Raw genomic sequence first — 25,496 nt, 5'->3', positions numbered from 1 at the left:
GTAGAAAACACCCCAATTTATAGGTTGCTGCAGACACGAGCCTGCAGTTCATTGTCTACTTGCCATAATCTTAGGATTTAGTATTTGCACAAAAATTGGGGGCCCTAGATTTTGAGGGGCCCTGTGCAGCGGCTCCACTTGCACCTGTGCATGTACGGGCATGAATCCAAGCAATGTGCCATGTAGAGATAGGTATGGACAAGGTGACTTTTTGCATATGAATTTTTCATTTACGAAATGGGTCGGCAAAGTTTGCCTCAGTCCTGTTAATTAAAGTGAAAGAGTAGCTCAATATAGAAGTAATCGAGAAAACGAAATCAAGATCATAATACGCAAACAACCATAGTAAAGCAATCAATCAGGGGAAGAAGAAGACTAGTACAATTTTCATTGTAATTTTAATTTTTACTAGTCGCTCCACGCCCAATTATCTTTTCATTGAATTGGTCATTTTCCTAGACAATTATCAGTTCTACGATGCCGTCTGGGTGTGTTTCTTAAGAAAAAAAAGGCCCATTGGTTATTATCCATCAGCGGTGACTATGTCACTATTGACGGGTGGGTGGCCCATCAATGGCGAAAAGGTATATACTGTAGAAAAGGTATGTCGATATATATGTTCATATATGATATTTAAAAATATGATCAATGAAAAAAAATCTATATTCATGTATTCAAATGTTCATACATTTGTAAAAGTAATGTTCACAGACTGAAAGCAAAGAATTCCTTAATGCCTGAATTTATGTTCATACAATTTAAACAGCGTTTACGTTCAAAAAGAGAAGTAAAATACAAACACATAAATAGACACTGTACAAAAAAGGGAACGTTTTAAAAACAAAATAAAACTAAAAATGAAAAAATAGAAGAGAAAAATAAAAAGAAAACAAACAGAAAAGAAAAGGAAATAAGAAAAGATTTTTTTAATCTAGGAAAGAAAGCACAGTTGAGTGTGCGTTATAGCCATAAAACCAAGCGTAGGACAAGAAAGTACATTCAGGAATTAAGTAGGGCTTCTAAAAAATGTAATCAAGTTTTTTTTTGAGTGGTAAACCAAAGCTTTATTATGGCGATGCCGAACGGTTTACAGGAATAACAAACTGGTCATGGGGTACTCCCAGCCACAAATGGCGACCAACATCTAAAGAAGACGAAAATTTAGCTAAATTATGGGCATCAATGTTCCTCGCCCGACCTTCAAAAATAAACTCATAGCTTCTGAAACTCCTCGCCCTGGCACGAATCTCCTTGATAATGGCACTGTATGGGCCTTCAGTTCCGTTATTGATATCCGCCACCACAGTCTTGTTATCACATGCGATGATAATGTGTTCAACTGATAAATCCAAAGCTAGGTTCAGCGCTTCTCGACAAGCTAGCGCCTCTAGCGTCCCTGGGCCAGAAATATCTGAAAAGGCCATAGCCGACGACCCCAGATAGACGCCATTATGGTCTCGGCAGAGTGCCGCAGCTGCACCGCTCCTACCATTCCTCGCCTGGCCTCCATCAACTTGTATCTTCGCAACTCCCACAGCAGGGGCCAGCCATGTACTAGTACGCCTTGCTCCTGAGCTAGTCGCAGCCACATTTTGTGCAACATGCGCTGGGGTCTTCAGAGAATCTAGTTCAGAGATGAAGCTAGTTACAAAAGCATGTGTAGCATGAGGGCTCTGCAGGACTCCCTCATGGATAGCTTTACGCCTTGCCGTCCATAATGCCCACAAAGTCACGACCAGCTTGACATGCTAGCATGTGGTAAATCATTAAACATACAGAATAACCAGCGCTTAGCATCTTCCTCTGTAGAAGCCTAAATATAATCAGCAACGTCATCATCCACAAGGGCCCAGACACACCGGGCAACAGAGCACTGCATCAGTGAATGCCGCCAGCTATCCTGCATCGCACATAGCTGACATTTGTCATCATCGGACATATGCTTGTGTGTCGAACATCTTCGGTGGTAATGGAATGTTTAGCAAGCCTCCAAAGGAAATTTCTAACCTTCCCCGGCACTTGGACAGACCAAAGCGATGTCCAAGATTTGGCTTCCGCTTCGTAGTTAGACATGCCTGCATTATCCTCAAGCCAATCCTCCCTTCGCCTTTTAGTGTCTGCTAACATTCGGTACGCTGAACGGACTGTGAAATTACCATTCCTTTCTAAGCTCCATGCCCAGAAATCATCCATCCGTGAGGTGCACAAGGGGATAAACAGTATAGCATTAGTATCTGCTGCCAAGAAAGTTTGGTCCAGTGCTGCTCTATTCCATGTGGCTGATGTGTTATCGATTAGTTCACTCACCAGAGTCGGTGGGTTGGCCGAGAGGCATGCCAAAGGTCTCATAGTAGCGTACCTTGGGATCCAGTTGTCGGCCCATATCCTCGTAGCTGATCCATCCCCAATCCTCCTGATAATGCCTTGACAAAGCACATCCCTTCCTTCTAAAACTGCTCGCCATACTTGCGACGGCCTGCTCCCCAGCTCAGCTGTAAGAATTGTGCCATTTGGAAAGTAAGCTGCTTTCAAAATCCGGGCACAAAAAGATGTCGTTGTTGCAAAATTCGCCACAATTGTCTTGTCAGGAGTGCAAGATTAAAAAGCTCGAAATCTCTAAAACCAAGGCCTCCCATGAATTTTGGTTGGGTGATAGCCTTCCAAGATACCCATGCCGGTTTTCTTTTCCCATCTTTACTTACCTACCAGAATTGCCGAATGAGTTTATTAAGATGCTCGCACAGTCCCCTTGGCAATTTAAAACAAGACATAGAATATACCGGTACTGCTTGTGCAACTGATTTAACCAGCACTTCCTTGCCCGCCATAGATAAAGTTTTCTCAATCCACCCTTTAACTTTGCTCCATAATCTGTCTTTTAGATATTTAAAAGCTCCAAACTTCGAACTTCCCACATCTGAGGGCATGCCAAGATACTTGTCATTAAGTGTTTCATTGGGGACATTCAGAATACCTTTTATCTCTTCCTTGAGATTAGATGGGCATCTCTTGCTAAAGAAAATAGACGATTTTGCTGCATTTATTCTCTGTCCTGACGCTTGGCAATATGTTTTCAACAGGTTTGACACCTCTGTCGCCCCTCCACCAGATGCTTTGAAGAACAGCAGCTATCATCTGCGAATAAAAGGTGATTAACAGGTGGTGCCGAAGGCGCCACTTGGATCCCCCCAAGTTGAGATGACTCACTTAAATTTTTCAAGAGGCCAGAAAGGCCCTCCGCTGCCAACAAAAACAGGTAAGGGGAGATTGGATCTCCCTGACGGATACCTCTGCTAGGTTTAAACTCCTGTAGCTTCTTCCCATTGAATAACACGGAATAAGATACTGAGCTCACCAGATCCATAACAATGTTCACCCATCTTGAAGAAAAACCCAACTTTAACATGATGGCTCTCAGGTAATCCCATTCCACCCTGTCGTACGCCTTCATCATATGTAACTTGAGAGCACAATGACGATGCTTAACTGCTCTATTCCGTTTCATAAAATGTAAACATTCATATGCCACAATGATATTGTCTGTGATCAAACGTCCCGGCACAAAGTCAGACTGTTCTGAAGAAATAATCTCCGGAAAAACTAGCTTCAAACGGTTAGCTATAACTTTGGAAGCAATTTTATAAAACACGTTGCAAAGGCTTATCGGGCGGAACTGTGAGAGCAAAGATGGATTTTTTACCTTTGGTATAAGAACCAGGTAAGTCTGATTAATGCTTTCTGCACTCTCACGTCCTTCAATAATTTTAAGAACAGCAGCAGTCACCTCGGTTCCACAAACGCCCCAATGCTTCTGGAAGAAGTGCGCTGGGAACCCATCTGGCCAAGGCGACTTCGTAGGGAACATCTGGTACAAAGCCTTTTTTACTTCCTCCTCAGTGTACTTGGCGTCCAACATCGTACGCATTTCATCTGTCACCTTCTCGGGTACCGAGTCTAATACTGCCTGCATATTTGTACAGCCTTCCGACGTGTACAGGTTTGAATAAAATTCAGATGTCATCGCTTCCAGTTCGCTTGCTTCTACAACCATTTGTCCGTCTTCCCTAGTCAGGGATGTGATCTTATTCTTCCTTCTTCGCATCGAGGCCCGCTGCTGAAAATATTTAGTGTTTTTATCGCCATATGTGAGCCAATCCACCCTCGATCGTTGTCTTTGGAGGATTTCCTCTCTCTGGTACAACTCCACCAGTCGGTCTATCACCTTAATCTCCAAATGGCTTGGGCCAGTTCGGCCTGGTATATTCTTTAGAGCTTCAAGTTGCCGAACCAGCTGTTTTATCTCACGCTTCACACTTCCAAAAGTCAATCTGTCCCAGTTGGACAAGTGTTCTCCCAAACTCTGTAACTTCTGCTGGACATCGCCTACAGAAGAGCAGCTCAGACTGCTACTCCAACTTCTCTCCAACGAAGGAATAAGGTCTTGGTGTCGTTCCCACATCACTTCATATCTGAACATTCTTGGTGCCTTATTACCGGCTTCCTGTTGCATAAGCTTAAGAATAATTGGACCATGATCCGAACTCGCTGCTGTAGCATTTTCGACCTCTGCAAGTGGAAATATTGAGCTCCAGTCGGCATTAGCAACAGCTCTATCCAAGCGCACCCTTGTGAAAGTCCCTCCTGCAACTCTTTTTTCAAAAGTCCACCTACGTCCAGTATAGCCCAGGTCCGCTAGGCCACATATATCCAGTGCATCACGGAATCCATCCATTTGGCCCTGCCCCCTCAAATTAACTCCTTCATGTTCATCTTGAGTGAGAACTTCGTTAAAGTCACCAAGTGCTACCCATGGAAGATTGGAAGCACCAGCCATAGAACATAGAGTGTCCCAAGTCCTCTGACGATGAGCTACTTGTGCTTCTCCATATACGCACGTCAACCTCCAAGGTGTAGGCCCCAACCCTCCTACAATTACATCAATATGATATCGCGAGTAACCATTAATCTCTAACTTTATTGCATCATTCCAGAAGATTACAAGGCCACCACTCCTACCAGAGCTACCAACAACAAACGATTTATCAAAACCAAAAGATTGTGCTAAAATTTCAGCGTGTGCACTAGGTAATTGTGTTTCTACCAGGCACAACACCGCCGGGGCAAATTTTGCCGTGAGATCACGGACTTCATGAACTGTCGCGGGGTTGCCCAAACCGCGGCAGTTCCAGCACAAAGCATTCATTGTGCCCGGCGGCGCTCCTCGAAGGAGCCCGCCGATAATGTTGTATGTGGTTGATTAACAAGGCCTTCATGTCTACCCTGCTCATCTTCATCTCCCATATCTTGCAGTTGTTTGTGCCTCTTATTCTGTTTCCGGGGTGAAACATACACTGGTGGTAATGGGGGCACCGCCGAAGAGGTGACCACCATCGTCAGGGAGTTGTCCACTGTGCCACCTTCTACACCTGCCGCATGCGAGGACGAGCTAGGCCTCGAGCTGTTCTCCACTGACGGACGCTTGTATGAAGCAAGAACGCCCTCCTTCGACTTGTCCCGGCTATTCCCCGTTTCATCTACCACTTCTGGATCATCTCTGGGCTTTTCTACTGTCACAACCTGAACTCCCGGCTCTGTCCCTTCCTCCGTTGGCGCCCTGGCAAAGTTCTGGTTATGTTGTTGCGCATTGAAGCGCCAACTCTGATTGGGATTATAGGGTTCCCTCCCTCTGCCTCGGCCCCCCGTCCTTCCAGGGCCTCCCCTGCCTCGCTGGGTGCCAAAACTCCCCCGGCCACCCGGCCTAAAATTCCCGTTACCAGCCAGAACAAACTCCCCCCATCCAAAGGTGGATTCATCATGAACTCCATCTCCACATTCCTCATGCCAGTGGCCAAATTCACCACAATTATAACAGAAGATTGGAAGTTTCTCATACTTCACCTGGTACCTTACCCTATCCTCTCCCTTCGTTCCTGTAACAAAGCGTTTAATCTTGGCGTTTATATCAATTTTCACTCTGACCCTGACGAACTCCCCAAAGAAGCCCGCCGGGAGTTTCAACTGGACCTCCTCCACTTCCCCGATGCGGGAAGCCAATCCCCTGACTGCCCGTTCTATCAGAAAGTTATTCGACAACAGATGTATTTGAGCCCAGACCGACAGCTTGTTTAGGACGACACTTTCAGGCTTCTTAAAACCATCATACTCCTTTAAGATTACAACATGATCTCTGAACAACCAGGGTCCCTCCACCATTGCTTTGTTCCAATCACCAAGACAAACAAATTGGACCGTGAACAGATTATCCTTGATCTTCCTCCAAACCACAGTCCTCGCGGGATTCTACGCCGCACGCATGTCCCCGTACAGAGCATTAGGGCTAAAAGTTTTTGGTGTATGCACTCGGGCTATAGCTAGCCACTTCGCCGGCTCTCCCAAGTCCGGCAGCTCTTCTTCCCAAACAAAGTCATCATCCTCCTCCTCCTGTAGGTTCAGCCGTGCCAACAACTCGTCCGCTGTTTCCTTCCCCCGCCGTCCTTGCGAGCTGGAACTTGCCATCCCCGGATCCAATCTTCCCTCGTGAGAGCGATACAGAGATAGCGATGGCCTCGACCGCCCTGATCCAAGGAACACAGCGCAGAGACAACGCCAATCAAGTAGGGAGTGCTCCCACCCAACGCCTATTCAGGCACCGTTTAAAGGCCATTTGTTACCAAGCGCTCACACCCGTCTCAGCTAGGCGCCATTTAATTTTGTGGACTTTTTTTCTTCAGAAGAGCAGATATGTCCTTTAATTGGTACCGAGTCCATTTGTTTGGTCCATGGTTGAATTTTGACAAAAAAGAAACTGACTTTTTTCTTGAATTTTGTGAAAATGTTCATAAATATGAAAAAAAACATAGAATTCGGCAAAAAATATCTTTTTAAAAAAGATCATGGACTTCAAAAAAAATATTTGCGGAATCGAAAAGGAGTTCAAGAATTCGACAAAATTTCACAATTTTAGATTTGTGAAAATTTCTTAAATTTGAAATTAAAATCAGAAATTTAAAAAACATCACAATTTTGAAAAAAGTCCGCAAAATTAAAATGGAAAAAGCAAAAAAAACTGGCCGAACTGGACAAAAGCCTGTGAAACACGAAAAGCAGAAGAACCCAACCAAAATACCCTGAGGAGACCTTCTAGAAAGTTTCCAAAACCAGTCTTGGGACATGTCTTGGGGCGGCCTATTTCGCTAGTGAAGGATAGAGCGTGTGCGTATGTTACAGATATGGAAGGGAGTGGTGGTTTAAGCAAAAATCCTAATATGAGCTCCAGCTCAAATGCTCTTAGCATGAGTAGTAAAATCAAAAAATAAAACCAAAGAGCATTCAAAATATTCTTGTTTTTCTGGCAAACATTTAGAAATGTGCTGAGTGAAATTTTCATCATCATATCACATTTGTGGAAGTAGTGGCAAAAGGATAAAATCAGCGCTCCAAAATGCTTTCAAAAGTAGCATCAATCTTATCTTTTTGCCGTGACTTTTACGAATGTAATTCCAAGATGAAACTTTGCAAGCACTCCAAACATTTGTTAATGTTTTCCACACACACACAAAATACTGAATTGTTTTTTTTTTTTTATGATTTTCCCATTCACCCGGGCTGTCCATGTCCTTGAGCCTAAGTAGGAATCGGCATCGACAGGATCGTCGGTCGTAATCTCCACTGCGGGAAAAGCAAGGAATTTGCGGCAATCGGAAATGCAATTCCCAGGATGTCAGATGGGGACTTGAGGTGTCCCATTGCAATGTACTTCGTCAATCAATCAAAAAGACAAAAAAAAAAATCAACGCGGCTTTGCCATCGAAAACTCACCACACTCGTCTACTGTTTCCGCAAAACAATCAAGGAAATCACCTGACCACGCTCACGGCTCACCTCGTAGGTGTAGGTATAGCCATGTCGTCAAGTATCTCTCCCCTCCACAGAGTAGTCGACGCCCGCCGGTGGGACGCGGAGCCCTTCCTGGGCCGTCTAGTGATCGTGGTCCACGCCGCCTTCCTCGAGGCGGGCTTCATCGTACGCCGCCGCGGGGACCCGTCGCGTTGCCGGCTTCCGACGGAGGCAGGCGCGACGGCCTCGACCCTGTCCTTGGAGTACACTGCGCTGCAACTGCTGCCCCGGCACGACATGGACGGTGCCGCGCTGAGGATATGCACCGACGGGCAGTGTTTCCTCTTCTACGTGCAAGTAAGCTCTGTCCGGAGGACCGGCGGCACGTACTGGGCGTGCCTCGACGTGCTCTCCGCCGCGTCGCTCCTATCTGGCGGTCTGGACGACACGGGGCGCCAGCTGCTCGGGACGGCCTCCACGCTCTGGAGGACGGTCATCGACGGGCTCTGCCGGCGCCTCCTCTCGGACCTATGCCGCGAGCACGGCGTGGTGCCCGGACGAGCCCCCACACTCATGTCCCTCCCGAGCGACGCCATGCTGGCGATCCTGGCGAGGCTCCCGGACGGGAAGGACCTCTTGAGGGTGGAGAGCACCTGCACGGAGCTGAGGCGCCTTGTGGGCGGCCGAGACCGAGACCGCGAGCTCTGGCTGCCCAGGTACAAGGCGCTGGCACGGAACACGCAGTGCTGGTCGCTCCGCGGCGGCTCCGACGAGGAATTGCGTGGGACGAGCTGGAAGGAGATGTTCGTGTGGGCCACGCAACTTGCCTTTGAGTAGAGCAGCGGACTGTTCATCCCAACCCACCATGTTGTAGTTACCCTAAAAAAAAAGGTACAAAGTTGTAGTAGTAATATTTAAAATGTAAAATGTATTGTAAGAAAAAAAATAGGAATGCCCTTGAAGTTATATATTGTGTAAGGGCATCTAAATGCCACCCTCAAACCATCCACATCAGGGCCGTCTCCAGAAATTTGGGGGCCCAGGGTGAAATGCAAAATGTGGCCCTAAATTTGGAAATTTTTCATATGACTAAGACATATGTGCATTTAATTATATTACTTCAAATGTATGCAATTTCGTAAGATATTTAGAAATATTTCAAAAAAACTAATGCAAAAAGAGTAAAGGTGATACAAGTGATAAACTAAACACATGTTCTACCAAAAAGCAAAACAAAAGTCATGATTGAAACATTACATGAGTTATAAGCCCATCTTTATGGCGAATAAAACAAAATAGTACCTTGAAAATGGCACTACATTGAAAATAGTTTATGACTGAGTAACTATCTCCGAAAAACCAATCGCAATGAAATCCGTAGAACATCTGCCTTGCATTGTCCAAAAATACTATCTCCAAAAACAGTTGTAGCAATCTATGTGGAATTTAAACTTTTGACTGTAAAGCGTATAAAACAATTTATTATTTATCAACCGGGCCAAAGTACAATGGCTAAAATGGCTAATGCTATCTTATTAATTATCAATGTGATTAGTTTATGTACCAAAATTTAGAAAACAGAGAGCATATCTGCATATGTATGGTATTGTTAGCAGGACTGAAGGAGATGCACCTTTATTTTTAGGATCCGTAGAAGCAGATATGTTTCTGTTTTCTATACCAAAATTAAAAATTCAGAAGTCTATTATCTGAAGCAAATCGAATCCAACCTGTAACAAATAGGCCTCGAGCACTCACGTGGGGATAGTTTAGGTTGGGGAACCAGCCAACTACCATGCACAATCCATCTGTAGATCGCGGGAGAACTGGACGAGGGCGACAACGGGAGGGCGAGCAGGGCGAGCGCTCAGATCGACAGAAGGTATCAGGTTCTGGGCGAAATGGGTGATGGGGAGAGGCGACTACGAGTGCGATACTGGGAGACAATGATTCAGGCGACAGGCGATCGGGCAACCTGCTTGTTTCGCTGGGCTCCTGATTTGGCTACCGTGCATTTTTTTTGAGAAAGGCTACCGTGCATTTTCTTTTTCAGATTATAATGCGGTCTACCCAACACCTGCTGATTTGGGGCCCCCAAAATTTTTGGGGCCCTGTGTGGTCGGCCAATTTGGCCTGCCCCATCGACGGGCCTGGTCCGCATACGTCCGGACCGTGCGGGCCTATATCGATCCATCGAGCGGTCCGGACGTGTTTTCCACCGCAAACCAAGACAAAGTGTGTGTGTGGGGGGGTGTTTGCGGTTCCATCCAACGCGCATTCATGCCGACCAGAGCATGCAGCGGTGATGCCGAGCGACGCGACCGGACATGAAGGCGGTGCTAACGGTCGCGACCTCTCAAGCGTCGCCGCTTCAACGCGGACGGCGTGTCCTGAGAAACCAACTCCGACAACTGCGCCGTATTGAAGCGGGCCGACTGCCTGTTCGCTTGGCCGTGGACGTGGCTATTTAAGTTACGTGTCGGCGATGCACATTCATACCGAACCCATCCTCCTCGTCCTCTTCGATCCCTTGCTCCTCCTCTCTGAGCCCCTCCAACTCAAGGATGATGCCGAAGCCTTGGTTCTCCACGCCGACAACCAGGGGCGATGGCGGCAGCAGTTCATCGTCCGATGGATCTTGGCGCTGCCGCCCTCGCTCTCCGGACCCTCGGCATCCGCGGCGTCCATCTCCTCCCGCAAGGAGGAGATTGTCATCTCCTCTAGCGACGAGGAGGTTCAGAAGCTGCAACAGCAGCCGGGCCTCCTTGCCGAGGTTGCTTTGACGGATGAAGAGTTCGTCTGTTAGATAGAAATCATGATGGAGCGTTCACTCCAAAAGATGGGCCCGGTGCCGGTCAAGGAGGAGCCACCGTCCCCGCCGCGCTACTGCATCAAACAGGAGCCGGCGGGTAAAGGAGGAGCCCCCTCTCCCCGGGCGACCGCGGTGGCGTCCTGATTGGATGCCACGTCAAGGAGGAGCCGGCCTCACTCCCTCGCAACCTCGGCGTCCAGATCAAACGCCACGTGAAGGACGAGCTCACGTCGCCACCGGGCATAGCATGTATGCTTGCATAGATGGGCCTGCCTCGCCACCCTGCCGCAACCACCGTCTCGTCAAGGAGGAGCTGCCGCCGGTGATCACGAAGGTGGGGGGGCGCATCCTCCACTACCTCGTTGGCGGCGGTGTCGGCGGCCCCTCGTGCTTGAAGGCCGTAGTCTCCAAGGGGGGGGGGTGCGGCAGCAGGCACGGTACGACCGACACAACACCGCCCGCCGGTCTGCGTTCTCCAAGATCGACGTGGTGCCGGAATGGGTCCGCAATGACCCAGACCTCGTCGCCACATGGGCCCTCAGTCGCTCCTTCACCAACACGGAGACGGCCGCCAGGTGATGCTGCCGCCTTGACGGCGAGCTCGCCAAGATCGGCGGGGAGTGGTCGCTTAGCGATGGCTCCGCCACCGATGGCAGGGGCAAGGCCGCCGCTAGGGCTCCGCCGACGCCGGCGCTAGTGGCCAAGGCGGCCCTCCGCACCATGCAACAGGAGGTGGAGCAGCTCCTCTGCGAACGGCAGGCTGCCGCCGTACAAGGCTGCCGCAGCCCTCCGGCACCCATCCGCCGCTGGAGGGACGACGACTACGGCATGGACGGTAACGACGGCGTGGCAAGACAGGGCGACCGCATGTACGAGGTGGTCGTCCGGTATAGGGTTTAGTTTTTTTTCTAGATTTTAGTTAAATAGTCGAAATGTCGACCTTTTTATGTAAAGATCCAAAATTTAATGAAAACCGCTGTGTGTGCATAAATTCCATCTAGTTAGTTCAAGTGCGGTTTCAATTGTATGCAGGCGGCGTTTGATGGTCGGCTTCTGCATCCGTGTCCGTGGATTGGTCCCCTAGTACATGAATGAATGCTGGAGCCAATTTGCGAGTCAGTATTGGGGATGCCCTTATAGAGGAAGTAAAATTACGGGAAGCAAAGATACATAAAATAGATCATCATGTGTTCTTGTGCATAGATCTAAATTGGGGCCAACAGTTTGTCCGTCTGGATTTTTATTTTATTTTATTCACCATTTCTCTGCACCATTCAATGAAATCCAACGGCCAGAAATCCTTCTTCCACCTCCCTCTCTCGAGAGACACTACACTTACGGACGATATTCACAGGAGTTGAGTTACGTGAACAGTTGTCAAGGGGTGATTGGAAATGAAAGGGAGAGGGGTCCACCACTAGAAATCAGGGGGGAAACCAACTCGTCAGGAGTATACCTGGCCATACCTCGCACCGGGCCGGGCTTCGGGCCAGGCCTAGCCAAGCCCGACGAAAAAAACCCAGGCCCGAGCCCGGCCCGGCACGGCCATCGGGCCTGTTTTCTGGGCCCGAGCCCGGCCTGGCCTTCGGGCTCAAAATCTAGGCCGGGCCGGGCTTCCCATGGCCAGGTATAGTCAGGAGACAAGTCCGTAGGTGGATTCTGTAGATGGTTTTCGTAAGTCTAGTATTTTCGCCCTCCCTCCTCCCAACCCGACCGATCGCCCTCCAACGTTCGGTCGAATCGCCGTGCCGGCTACCATGCCCTCCTAAGGCAGCTCCTCTGTCGGCCCATTGCCGCCCGATCATCCACTAAAATCAGCCGTTCCGCAGCGTTGGGGACCACTTGCTACCATAGCCATACCGGCAAGCTTCTGCCTTGCTCCCATTGGCAACACCATGACCAGTTGCGACGGCTCACCCTCGATGCTCCGCTCGTTACAAAATTGGCTGACGCCTGAAAAAATTTCAGGCAGCTGAACAATAGCAAATGCGATATTAATTTCATAGCCCATTAAATTATGGACAAATAATATATAACAGAAGGGTTGAGCATGCTTTGTTGCGCCCTTAGTGTTGTTGTGTTTCTAAAAAATACTCACCCTATTTTAAAATATAAGGTGTATTACTTTTTCGAAAAGTCAAAACTTTTAAGTTTGATCAAATTTCTAGAGAAATATATCAAAATACGTAATATCAAATTGTTATATTAGATTGATCATGAAATGAGTGTTCATACTTTTATGTTTGGTCAAAGTTATAGAAATTTGACTTTCCAAAAATTAAAATACCCCTTGTAACGTGTTGAGTTGGTGGGCCTTTCGTGGTGTGATTATGTGTTATCCGCTACCAACCTATCTTTATGTGAATAAAATTCTGCGTCGGTGGCTGCATGTATATTGGTGCTACAGTATCACATGGTGGCTTTTTTTCTAGGTGGTGGAAGGGTGCGTGGGATTGATATTTTTTATAGGCCAGTTGTTGTTGATTTATTTTGAAAAATCATTGGTCCAATCAAAATCGTAAACTAAATCCAAAAATGTACCCAAATTGAATGAAAGATGTCAAAATTAGGGAACATAGTGAATTAAAATAATTGAATTGTAGAGCTCCTTGAGAAATTGTTGACCCTGTCAAAATCGAGTGACCTAATTCTAAATTGAAGACATCAATTATTCATGAGGCCTTAAAAATAAGAAATCATAATGTACTGTATAAAGAATTGAATGAGAAAGTTTTGAGAAATTGTTGATCCGGTCAAAATCAGGTGACCCAATTTCAATTGGAGAGCTCAATTGAATGTGGGCACTTTAAAACTAAGAAGCATAATAATTAACTAGAAGGGTTGGACGCGCTTTGCTGCACCGTTGGTGTTGTTGGGTGTCTTAAAAAACTCTGTTTAGAATATAAGGTGTATTAATTTTTTTGAAAAGTCAAACCATACAAGTTGGACCAAATTTATATAAAAATATATAAAAATCTGTAATATCATATCGGTATAGTTAGATTCATCATGCTATGAATTTTCACACTTCTTTGTTTAATATTGTGGACATCGTTATTTTTGCTGTGAACTTGGTCAAAGTTAAAAAAATTGATTTTCCGAAAAACTAATACCCCTCATATTTTGGAACTGGCGGAATATTAAGTTTGGCGGATGGGGAAGATGATAGAGTGTGCTTTACTTTTATTTAAATGCGGTGATTTGGTGGGCCTTTTGTGGTGTGATTATGTGTTATCCGCTAACCAACTTATATTTATGCAGAGAAATTTATACTTCAGTGGCTGCATGTACTATATTTGTGCTACAATATCACATGGTGACACTTCTTTTTCTTGGTGGTGGAAGGGTGCGCGGGATTGATATATTTTTATTGGCCGGGTGCTGTTGATTGATTTCAAAAATCATTGGACTTATCAAAATCATAAACCAAATTCAGAATTGAATACCTCAATTGAATGAAAAAGTTTCAAAATTATGGAACATAGTGAATTAAAAGAAAAGAATTGAATGGGAGATCTTGAAAAATCGTTCACCTGGTAAAAATCGGATGGCCCTGTTCCAAATTGAATACCTTAATTAATTACGAGGCCCTAAAATTAGAAAGCATAGTGTATATATAGTATAAAACAATTGAATGAGAGAGGTTTGAGAAATTGTTGACCAGGTCAAAATTGGGTGACCCAATTGTAATTTTAAATTTAATATCTCAATTAATTGTGAGGCCTTAAAAATTGTAAAGTATAGTATATCATATAAAAGAATTAAATGAGAGAGCTTTGAGAAATTGTTGACCGGGCAAAATCGGGTCACCTAATTCTAATTGTAGATCTCAATGGAATGTGGGCTTTGATAACTAGGGAGCATAGTATTATAGAGGACTAGAAGGGTTGGGCGGGCTTTCCTATGCCATTGATGTTGTTGGATTTCTTTTTAAAAATAACCACTCTATTTCAAAATATAACTTGTACTAATTTTTTGAAAAGTCAAACATTTTAAGTTTGATCATATTTATGGAGAAATATATAAAAATCGATAATATCAAATTCGATTAGATTCATCATGAAATGATTTTTCATACTTTATTATTATTATTGTGGATGTCGATATTTTTTGTTCTGAACTTAGTCAAAGTTAAAGAAATTCGACTTTTTGAAAAACTAATACCCCTTATATTTTGGAACTGATGGAATATTTACTTTGGCACGTGAGGAAGATGATGGAGTGTGTTATATTTTTATTTATAATGTAGTGATTTGATGGGCCTTTCGTGGTGTCATTCTGTTTTATCCATTAACCAACATTTTATGTGGGGGAATTTTGGCGTCTGTGGCTGTATTTACTATACTGATCCTACAGTATCACATGGCGGCGCTTCTTTTTTTTAGGTGGTGTGAGGGTGCGTGGGATTGATATATTTTTATAGGCCAGTTGTTGCTGATTGATTTAAAAAATCATTGGCCAGATCAAAATAATAAACAAAATTCAAAATTGAATGTCTCAGTTGAATGAAAGAGTTTCAAAGGTAAATAGGGAATTAAAAGAATTGAATGGGAGAGCTCCTTGAGAAATTGTTGACTCAGTCAAAATTGGGGTCACCCAATTCTAAATTGAAGATCTCAATTAATTGTGATGCCTTGAAATTAGGAAGCATAATGTATAGTATAAAAGAAAATAAACGAGAGAGATTTGAGAAATTGTTGACCTGATTAAAATCTGGTGACTCATTTCCAATTGAAGACCACAAGTGAATGTAGGCTCTTTGAAGCTGAAGAGCGTAGTGTTATAGAGTATTAGCACTTCAGTTTTTTTTTTTTTTTGAGCAATATGAGCACTTCAGTTAGCCGTTATGATATAACATGTCTTGTAACAGCTGGAGTGAAGAATTAGCTTGGCCCTATAACGCGAGTCCCCAACTTGGTATTGAGCCGGTTAAGATCATCTCCAACCATAAATGGCTATTTTGGCCCTCCATTTGTCCGCAAACATGTTTCCTAAACCAGTGCTGGGAGTACATGCTCTGGGGCGGGCGAGTTCGCTAGTGAAGGGTCGAGCGTGCGCACCAGTTACATATAAGGAAGGAAGTGGCGGCTTAAGCGAAAGTCATAATTTGAGCTTGAGCTCAAATACGGGAAATTTAAAAAACATTCAAAATATTCTGATTTTTTTACAAATATTAAAAAATGTTTTGAGTGCTTGGTAATTTTCATCATCACATCACATTTGTGGAAGCCGTGGCAAAAAGGATAAAATGAACACCCCAAAATGCTTTCAAAAGTAGCATCTTCGGAGACTTCGATGGATGTAATTTCAATATAAAACTTTGCAATCACTCAAAACACTTCTTTATATAAAAAAATACATTTGTTTTTGAATTATTTTCATATATTTTTGATTTATTGTTAATCCGGGCTATCCTTATATTAAGCCTAAATAGGAATCGGCATCGGCAGGATCGTCGGTCGTAATCTCACTACGGGAAGAGCAAGGAATTTGCGGCAATCAGAAATGTAATTCCCAGGATGTCTGATGGGGACTTCCGGTGTCGCATTTTAGTGTTCTTCGTCAATCAAAAAGATTAACCCGGCTTTGCGATCGCAAACTCACCACACCCAGCTGTTGTTTCCGTAAACAATCAAAGGAATCACCTGACCTCGCTCACTTCGTAGGTATTGCCATGTCGTCAAAGGTCTCTCCCCTCCACAGAGTAGTCGACGCCCGCCGGTGGGACGCGGAGCCCCTCCTGGGCCGTCTGGTAATCGTGGTCCACGCCGCCTTCCTCGAGGCGGGCTTCATCGTGCCCCGCCGCGGGGACCCGTCGTCTTGCCGGCTTCCGCCCGAGGTGGGCGCGACGGCCTCGACCCTGTCCCTGGAGTACACGGCGCCGCAGCTGCTGCCCCGGCACGACATGGACGGTGCCGCGCTGAGGATATGCACGGACGGGCGATACGTCGTCTTCTACGTCCAGGTCTGTTCTGTCCGGAGGACCGGCGGCACGTACTGGGCGTGCCTAGACGTGCTCTCCGTCGCGTCGCTCGTATCGGGCGGTCTGGACGACACGGGGCGCCAGCTGCTCGGGACGGCCTCCACGCTCTGGAGGACAGTCATCAACGGGCTCTGCCGGCGCCTCCTCTTAGACCTATGCCGCGAGCACGGCGTGGTGCCGGGGCGAGCCCCCACCCTCATGTCCCTCCCGCGCGACGCCATGCTGGCGATCCTGGCGAGGTTCCCCGACGGGAAGGACCTCCTCAGGGTGGAGAGCACCTGCACGGAGCTGAGGCGCCTCGTGGCCGGCCGAGACCGAGACCGCGAGCTCTGGCTGCCCAGGTACAAGGCGCTGCCGGGGAACACGTTGTGGTGGTGTACATGTACACGGGTGTTGGTGGCTCGGCCTACTGGTGTTAATGTTGTGAGCTGCAAGTGGATCTTTAAGACCAAGCATCATCCGGATGGTTCTGTTGACAAGCATAAAGCTCGCCTTGTTGCTCGTGGTTTTACTCAACAGCAAGGGATCGACTATGAAGATACTTTCAGCCCCGTGGTGAAGCCTGCCACGGTTCGTCTGGTCCTCTCTCTCGCTGTCTCCCGCGGGTGGAGTCTTCGACAGATTGATGTGAGTAATGCTTTTCTCCACGGTTTTCTAGCCGAAGATGTCTACATGCAGCAGCCCCCTGGTTTTGAAGATGCTCGTTATCCCTCTCATGTCTGCAAACTCCAGAGGTCCATCTATGAGCTTAAACAGTCGCCGCGTGCCTGGTATGCTCGGTTGAGTCAGCGGCTATAACAGCTTGGTTTGGTTCCCTCCAAGGCAGATGCATCCCTGTTCATCTTTTCACATGGTGCTATTCAGATATACATGCTGGTGTATGTTGATGATATTGTGCTTGCTGGTTCTACACCTACTGTGGTAGATCGCCTTGTGCAGTCCTTGTCTGCGAGTTTTTCCAATCAAAGACTTGGGCCGGTTTGAGTACTTCCTTGGTTTGCAAGCATCCTTTCATTCAGGGGGCATGACATTAACGCAGAAGAAGTATGCACTTGATCTCCTTCATCGCGTCAACATGGAGAATTGCAAGTCCACTTCCACTCCACTTGCTACATCTGAGAGCCTTTCGCGTCACAGTGGTGCATTATTGCTGAGTACTGACGACTCTTTCAGGTATCGCAGTGTAGTTGGAGCACTTCAGTATCTGACGCTCACTCGTTCAGATATTTCCTTTGCAGTGAACAAAGTGTGCCAGTTCCTGTCTCAGCCTACGGAGGTTCATTGGGAAGCAGTTGAGCGTATTCTGAGCTATGTCAAAGGTACGCTAGACACGGGACTACGGATTCGTAAGTCCAGATTTACTGGAGTCAGTATATTCATCGATGCAGACTGGGCAGGCTGTGTTGATGACAGACATTCGACTGATGGATTTGCTATATTTGTTGGACACAATCTTATATCTTGGAGTTCCAAGAAGCAGCCTACAGTCTCGAGGTCTAGCACCGAGGCAGAGTATAAGGCATTGGTCAATGGCGCGGCTGAAGCCGTTTGGATAGACACAGTTCTCACAGAACTTGGAGTCACACGGCAGCGCACACCCATATTGTGGTGTGATAACTTAGGGGAAACTTACCTGATGGCGAATCCAGTGTTTCATGCTCGGACCAAACACATGGAGATTGATTTCCATTTTATGAGGGAACGAGTAGCTGTTGGTAAACTGGAAGTCAGGTTTATCTCAACTGATGATCAGCTAGCGGATGTATTTACTAAACCCGCTACTCGACAGATGCTAGACCGTTTTAGAACCAATCTGAATCTTATATGTAGTTCAGATTGAGGGGCATGTAAAATAGGGTATAGCATATTGTATATGTACATATATTTGTATATGTATGTAATTGTATTATAATCATCTATATAAAAAGACGTGAGGCTGAATGTTAGCCACCCACGCAAAACCCTAAACCTACCTCTTCAATTGTGGTCGCAACGCGGCGGCTCCGACGATGACTTCCCGGGCACGAGCTGGAAGGAGATGTACGTGTGGGTCACGCGACAGAGGGAACATAGGTTTCAGATCCCCCGGTGGCTCCCGTCGGTTCAACGTATCTTCCCATCGTCATGGCTTTCTATCCATAATCTTCCACGGGCTCTTCCTTCGGAGCGGCCGGATGATGTCGTTACCTGCTTGACTCGCTTTGGAAAGATCACAAGGGAGGGCGACAGGGGCCGTGGCCATGGTAATGCGGCGGCGGCGACGGGCGTCGGCCACGAGAACCAGGGTCGCCGCACCGGCGCTATCCACTCCCCATCTTCTAGGTACCGATGGAAACGCAGGTGACCGGTCATCCGTTGCAGAGACGGAATTCCTTGCACGCTTTAGCTGACACTAGTGTCCAGAAACATTTGCCTTTGAGTAGAGCAGCGGACTGTTCATCCCAACCCACCATGGTCTGTTGGGCATTTTAAACGCTTCAAAGTGCAAAGTTGTATTACTATTCAAAATGTACAAACGTATCGTAAGGAAAAAAGTAAAAATTGCATTGAAGTTGTATACATTTTTTAGGATTATGACAACCCGGGGTCACATGAAAAATGGAGTCAATGGAAGGCTCTGTCGGCGCCTTCTCGTGGACCTATTGTTTATTTTTGTTTCTTCATGAGTTTCTACGGCTTTTTTTTGTTTTCTCACCTTTTTTGTTTTGATCCCGATTATTAATTCCTTTTTTCTGTTTTTTTGCTTCCATTCTTTTTCTTGTTTTTGTTTCTTTTTCTTTAATAGCCTTGGTTTTCTCCGGTGTCCTTGCATTCTTTTTATGTTTCATTTTCTGATTTTGTTTTCCTTTCTGCATTGTTTTTTTTTCATTTTTTGTTATGGTTTATATTTGTTGTTGTTTTCTTCATTTCATTTATGTTTCTTTCTTTCTTCTCATCATTTTTTTCTTCAACGCAAATCCAATGTTTCTTTGGTTTTCATTATACCATTTTCACATTTTTGGTTTAACATTTTTCATATACATAAATGAGTCGTTGTTTCAATCTCTCCTATCGCAACAACTGAGTTGTTGTTTCAATCTCTCCCACCGCAACAACTAGTCTACTGCAGGATCTGGATCTCGCGCAAATCCTTGACAACCACTATGTCTTCTCTCCTTTCACCCCGAGGCAGCGGCAGCACAACGAGGTGGTCCCGGCTTGCTGTGAGTCAGGGGTCTGGCGCCCTCGCCGCCATGGTGCACTGTTGCAACCGGTGGTTGGGCGTGGTCGCCACCGTGGTGCTTGCCGTCCACCTCCACCATGTCTGTCGACTGCGCGTGGTGCACACACCTTGTCGGAGAGGAGGATGGGTGATCTGGTCGGCGGCCCGACGCCCGTCGACAGTGACGGGCAACACTACTCCTCCCTCACCACCGTTTGACGGGAGCTCGTGGCGTACGATGGTGGTCTTTTTCTGCAACATCCTCCCTGTTGCAAGAATGATTTCTGCAACATTTGTGATGTTGCAAAACTTCTTCAGTAGATAGTAGCATATAAGGAGATTTTTTGCAACATTAGCTCTGTTCCAGGAAAATTCCTGCAGCAGTACCTCTGTTGCAAAAGTTCCGCAACATGAACTCTGTTACAAATGTTCGAGCGCAACATCAACCTTGCTGCAAAAATCGTAGCTGAATTTAACGGCTCCCCGCGTAGCGTTGCCCATACAATTTTGACATTTTTTAATACATGGTCAATTTTTCTATATATACTTAATTTTTTTGAATAAAAGATTAACATTTTTTATGCATGGTCAACATTTTTTGATACACATTCTAAACATTTTCAAATTCTAGATTGACATTTTTTCAAATAAAAGACTAACATTGCTTTAATACATGCTCAAATGTTTTTCTATACTCATTTAACATTTTTCAAATTCTTGATTAACATTTCTTCAAATGCAAGATTAACATGTTTTAATAGACGGCTACATTTTTTGTACATACACTTAACATTTTTTGAAATTGAAGATTACGATTTTTTAAATACATGCTAAAAAAAATTCTATACACGCTTAGTTTTTTTTCTAAATGGTTGATTAACATTTTTTCATGCAAGATTAACATTTTTCGAATGCATGGTCAACATTTTCTCTGTATACACTATCAACATTTTTCTATGTACATTTAACATTTTTCAAATGCTTTATTAACATTTTTAAAATACAAGATTAACATTTTTAATACATGGTCAATATTTTTTATACACATTTATCATTTTGAAGTGCTTGATGAACAGTTTTTGAATGCATGGTCAATATTTTTTCTATATAAATTTAACATTTGTCAAATGCTTTATCAACTTTTTCAACCACAAGTTTAACATTTTTTGAATACAATACAATATTAAATATATTTTAATACAAGGTCAACATTTATTCTATGGAACTTTAACATTTTTTTAATGCTTGATTAACATTTTCCAAATGCTTGATTAATACTTATGAAATACATGTTAAACATTTTTTTAATACACGGTCAACATTTTTTATATACACATTTAACAATTTTAAAATACTTGCTTAACCATTTTTTCAAGTGCCTAATTAACATTTTTAAAATATGTGATCAATTTTTTTCACACACATCAAATATTTTTATATACGTTTTGTACACATGAGTAAAGTTTTCTCTACACACATTTAACATTTTCAAATGCTTGGTTAACATTTTTTTAATATGCTTTATGTAAAGTGTTTTGTGTACTATATTTAGAATATTTGAAAGAATAAACAAAAGAAAGACATGAAAAAGAGGATGTGGCTCCGCGCACCTGGGCCGACCCAACTCGCGACTCCCTTCTTCAGGAGAGGGTTCCCTCTGTCTCACGTGAAGCAAGACATAGGGCCGCCCGTCTCGTGCAGGCGAGACGAAGAGAGCATTGCCCCTCTGATGGTGGTGGGCCGAGGGTATGGTGGGCTGGAGGCACGGGTGGAACTTGAAACTCACTCATCGCTCCTGGCCCTTCGAAAAAAAAATAAATTTGAAAAACTTCATGCATCCTAGAAAAGAAAAAAGAAAAACCGTACAGAAAAGCCAAACAAAGAAAAATCAAACCTTCCAAAACTTAACAAAACTAGCCTAGGAAGCTTCTGGAAACTTCCCAAACCCAAGAGCGTCCCACTCGTACCTAAGATGGTGAAACGATCCATTCTAACCGTATCGAACAAAGGGGGAGGGGGGGTGCGTCTTTTACCAAAAGCGTTGTAACCAGTGCAGCTAGCGCCAAATAAGAATTGGGGTTTCGTCTCTGGCTGAGGGCGAGACAAAGCCGACGCCGAAATCACTAGTTCAGGGGCACCCCTTGCAAAGGTTACTCCCACCTTCTCAGCGTTGACAAGTGGCGTACTGCATGTTCGCCACTTGTCGTAATCTGAGAGTTTTCTCATTTTTTTCATAGATTTGTTTTTTCAAAACGTTTTATTGCTCGCACCATGTGTCCAAATTTTGAATCGTTTTCACCATTGAATTTCTCGCGTCGAGATCTATGAAACTAAATCCCATTTTAATGCCAGTTTCAACTTATTTTCCTTTTCAAGAAGCAAAGATTTGTGCCTCCATGAGATGCAAGTATGTGCTTCTAGTGGAAGCACAAAAAAGCACGGGGAAAAATCATAATTTTTTCTTTCCGAAGAATCATAGTTGTGCAGAAAAAAGTTCATAGAAACAAATCATGATTGTTTTCCTTTTCTCGCAGAAGCAAATATGTGCTTTGAAAAAGCCAGAAAAAGTATGCAAAAAATAATATTTTTTCCCTTCCCGAGAAGCACAACTTCTCACGGGAGCAAATCTATGTCTTCATAAAAACAAATCTGTACTTCTCGTGGAAGCAAAAACATCACGCAAAAAAATAATTATGTGATTTTTTCTTTTGCTTTTCGAGAAGCACAGCTATGCTTCTCGCATAAGCAAATTTGTGCCTCCACGAAAAGCAAATTTGTGCTTATCCCGGAAGCACAAAAAAAATCTTTGCACCAAAAAGAACATTCACAATTTTTTACTCCAAAACCTAGGAAAACCAGATGTAACTCAGAAAACTGAAAAAAAAACATCTGAAACTCGAAAACATGTAAAAAGAATAAAAAACAAAATTCAGAAGGAGCGCCTAGCACACGTCACGTGGCGACGGCTGAACGAACCACTTGACGTGCTCTTAGCCCATACAAAGTGACCCTTGCGGCCCTTCCGCAAGGGATACTCCTTTATCTTTTTTGATAAACTTCTTCTCCTTTATTCATTCATAAGTAAAGTAGCATCGTTTACAAGTAAAGGGATAACCTCATCAGGGGCGTTATCCATCCAAACACTCGGAGATGAGGACCTAGCTAACCTTGCTAGTTCATGAGCTACTCAATTACGTTCTCTATTACAATGATCATAAATGACATGGGAAAAACTAATGACATGAAATAACAGTCATCTATAATGGATGAAGCGACTAAAGAAGAGTAGCCTTGGCTCAACGCATTCACCACCTCTACGCTATCCAAATTCACTTCAATCTTACTGCATCCAATGGTATTAGCAAGATTCAAACCAAACCTCACTGCCATTGCTTCTACTGTGAACGAGTCGAAGCAGGGGTCCATTTTTTCATTAGCAGCCGCTATAAATTCCCCCCTATGGTCCCGAATAACTGCTCCAAATGTTGCTGCGAGTGTGTCATTATCAAATCTCGCATCAACGTTTAATTTCACGTAACCATACTTTGATTTCAGCCAATCATCTGATCGGACGTGAGCCTCAGTTGCTCTCAGACACCCCAAAAAAAAGTTGCTCTCAAACAAAGCGCGCTTCCCCTCTCATAGTTGTGGGCCTAGAGTATGGTGGGCTGTGGGCTGGTGGCGCGGTGGAACTTGAGACTCACTCTTCGCTGCTGGCCTTGGAAACAGAATCTATGTACAACGACCCCTCGAAAAGAAAAGGCAAATGTACAGCATGTGTACTGCACAAGGGAGGGTGTACTACTTCCGGCACTTGTACTACCCCTCCCAAGCCAACGCAGGCCGGCATGAACAATGCCCATCCCTACCGATCCATCGGTCGAGGGGGATGCTTTGCTAGCTTTATGCGTGTTTGGTGCACGTCCACCCACCGCTCACCGCCCCTTCCTTCCTTGTGCTTCCCTTCCCTGCTACGCATCTTCTTCTTCTTCCTCCTCCTGGCAGGCGTCTATTTAAGCCGGCCCCCAACCGCAATCATTGAAGCCATAACAGGTGCAGGCATCATCAAACTCTCCCTCCGACGACATCGATCGCCGGGGTCCCGATCTTCTCCTCTTGACTCCTGCTGCAACTGCCAACCATGGCCTCCGAGGTACCATCTCTTTCCCTGCCTTCTTATTTACCCAACATCTCTTTTTTTCTGATTTTTCGTAGCATGGTTCCTCTCTTCTCAGTTATCGGTTGATGAATAGATCAAGAAAATCAATAGGAAGTAGCTAGCCTAGCTAGGAGAGACTTCTAGTTTGTCGTCTATTATTATATACCCCGTGTTGGATTAGTTGATCATTCGTCAAAAAAGAAAGATTGCTTGATCGAAATAGGCTAAGATAATGTTTGATCTGTTAGAATCTAACAGAAACAAAATGTTCTCATCATATTATGGTCGGCAGACTGTTGTCCTCAAGGTGGCAATGTCCTGCGGAGGTTGCTCGGGGGCGGTTAAAAGGGTGCTCACCAAAATGGAAGGTTATTTCCTCTCTGCGTCTACTTGCTTCCTTTCAATCAAAGCTACTCCACCAATGCATTTATATCTACCTGCTTGTGAAAATCAGTTTCAACCGCAAAGGGAATCACTAAAACAAAACTCCACAGCGAATACATTGGAACTGAACTAGAATTCTACGGTGGCCTCACTGCTAATGCTTTGGTTTTTCTCCCCGTGGCAGGCGTCGAGAGCTTCGACATCGACATGGAGCAGCAGAAGGTGACCGTGAAGGGCAACGTCAAGCCAGAAGACGTTTTCCAGACGGTCTCCAAGACCGGGAAGAAGACCGCCTTCTGGGAGGCCGAAGCCACTCCGGCCGCTGCTGCCGCTGAGGCTGCGCCGGCCGCTCCTGCACCGGAGGCGGCTGCCCCGACAGCAGACGCCGCGCCTGCACCGGAGGCAACCCCGGCCAACACCGTCGCTTGATGGGCACGCATAGATGATGCCGCCGTGACCTTTGAAAACTCCAAGATATTGTTGTTGAGAGAGTCATGTGTGGGCGGTTTGCACGATGTTACTTACGAGTTGACTACAACGTAATGGAATAAACAAAGTGTGTATGACTTAGAAAAATGAACACGTCGTCGACCACATGATTTACAATAGATTTCCGTTCTATTAATGTTCTACAGCTCTTCCGTTGACGAAAGTGTTCAGTGCAGCCGTCCATGTTAAATTTACACAAAATAAAATTTGTAGTTTGAAGATACAATGTTGTATAAAGGCCTACTTGCTGCAAAAAATTGTGGGACATGTTATGTTTGGCACTAGCTTGAGACTGCTCAGGTTGGAGAAATCGCAGAGAGTCGTCAACAACTCTCCCTGCTACCGTGTATCTGCGGCTTTCTTCTACGGGGTATGTATACGCAGCTCTCTCGCACATGACAATTTATAATTTGTACCGATTGAGTTATTTGTACTCAATATTCTGTCTTTTTTTGTGGAACGAATGGCTCGTATTTGCAGTCGAACTTCGACGCTAGCGTGGAGCCGGTGGAGTTGTGCCGGGAGAAACGGACGGCACTACCAAGTACAAGATGGTGGGAGGCTGGGAGCATTACTCGTGCGGGGAGCACCACTCCTCCCAATCATGGACTGTCAGCGGGATCAAGGCAAA

At 45.2% G+C, this 25,496-nt stretch overlaps 1 protein-coding gene across 1 annotated transcript; it reads left to right on the top strand.

Annotated features, from left to right (window-relative positions):
• The first annotated feature begins 23,690 nt into the window (after positions 1–23,690).
• Positions 23,691–25,141, top strand: LOC123148856 (copper transport protein ATX1). Its single transcript, XM_044568369.1, has 3 exons — positions 23,691–23,986; positions 24,285–24,360; positions 24,561–25,141. Exons 1-3 carry the CDS (start codon positions 23,975–23,977, stop codon positions 24,803–24,805), a joined length of 333 nt encoding a protein of 110 aa, XP_044424304.1. The 5' UTR covers positions 23,691–23,974; the 3' UTR covers positions 24,806–25,141.
• Positions 25,142–25,496: the final 355 nt, after the last annotated feature.

Source organism: Triticum aestivum, chromosome 7A (genome assembly GCF_018294505.1).
Source record: "Triticum aestivum cultivar Chinese Spring chromosome 7A, IWGSC CS RefSeq v2.1, whole genome shotgun sequence".
Classification (NCBI taxonomy): Eukaryota; Viridiplantae; Streptophyta; class Magnoliopsida; order Poales; family Poaceae; genus Triticum; species Triticum aestivum.
This window is presented reverse-complemented; position numbering and strand designations above follow the sequence as displayed.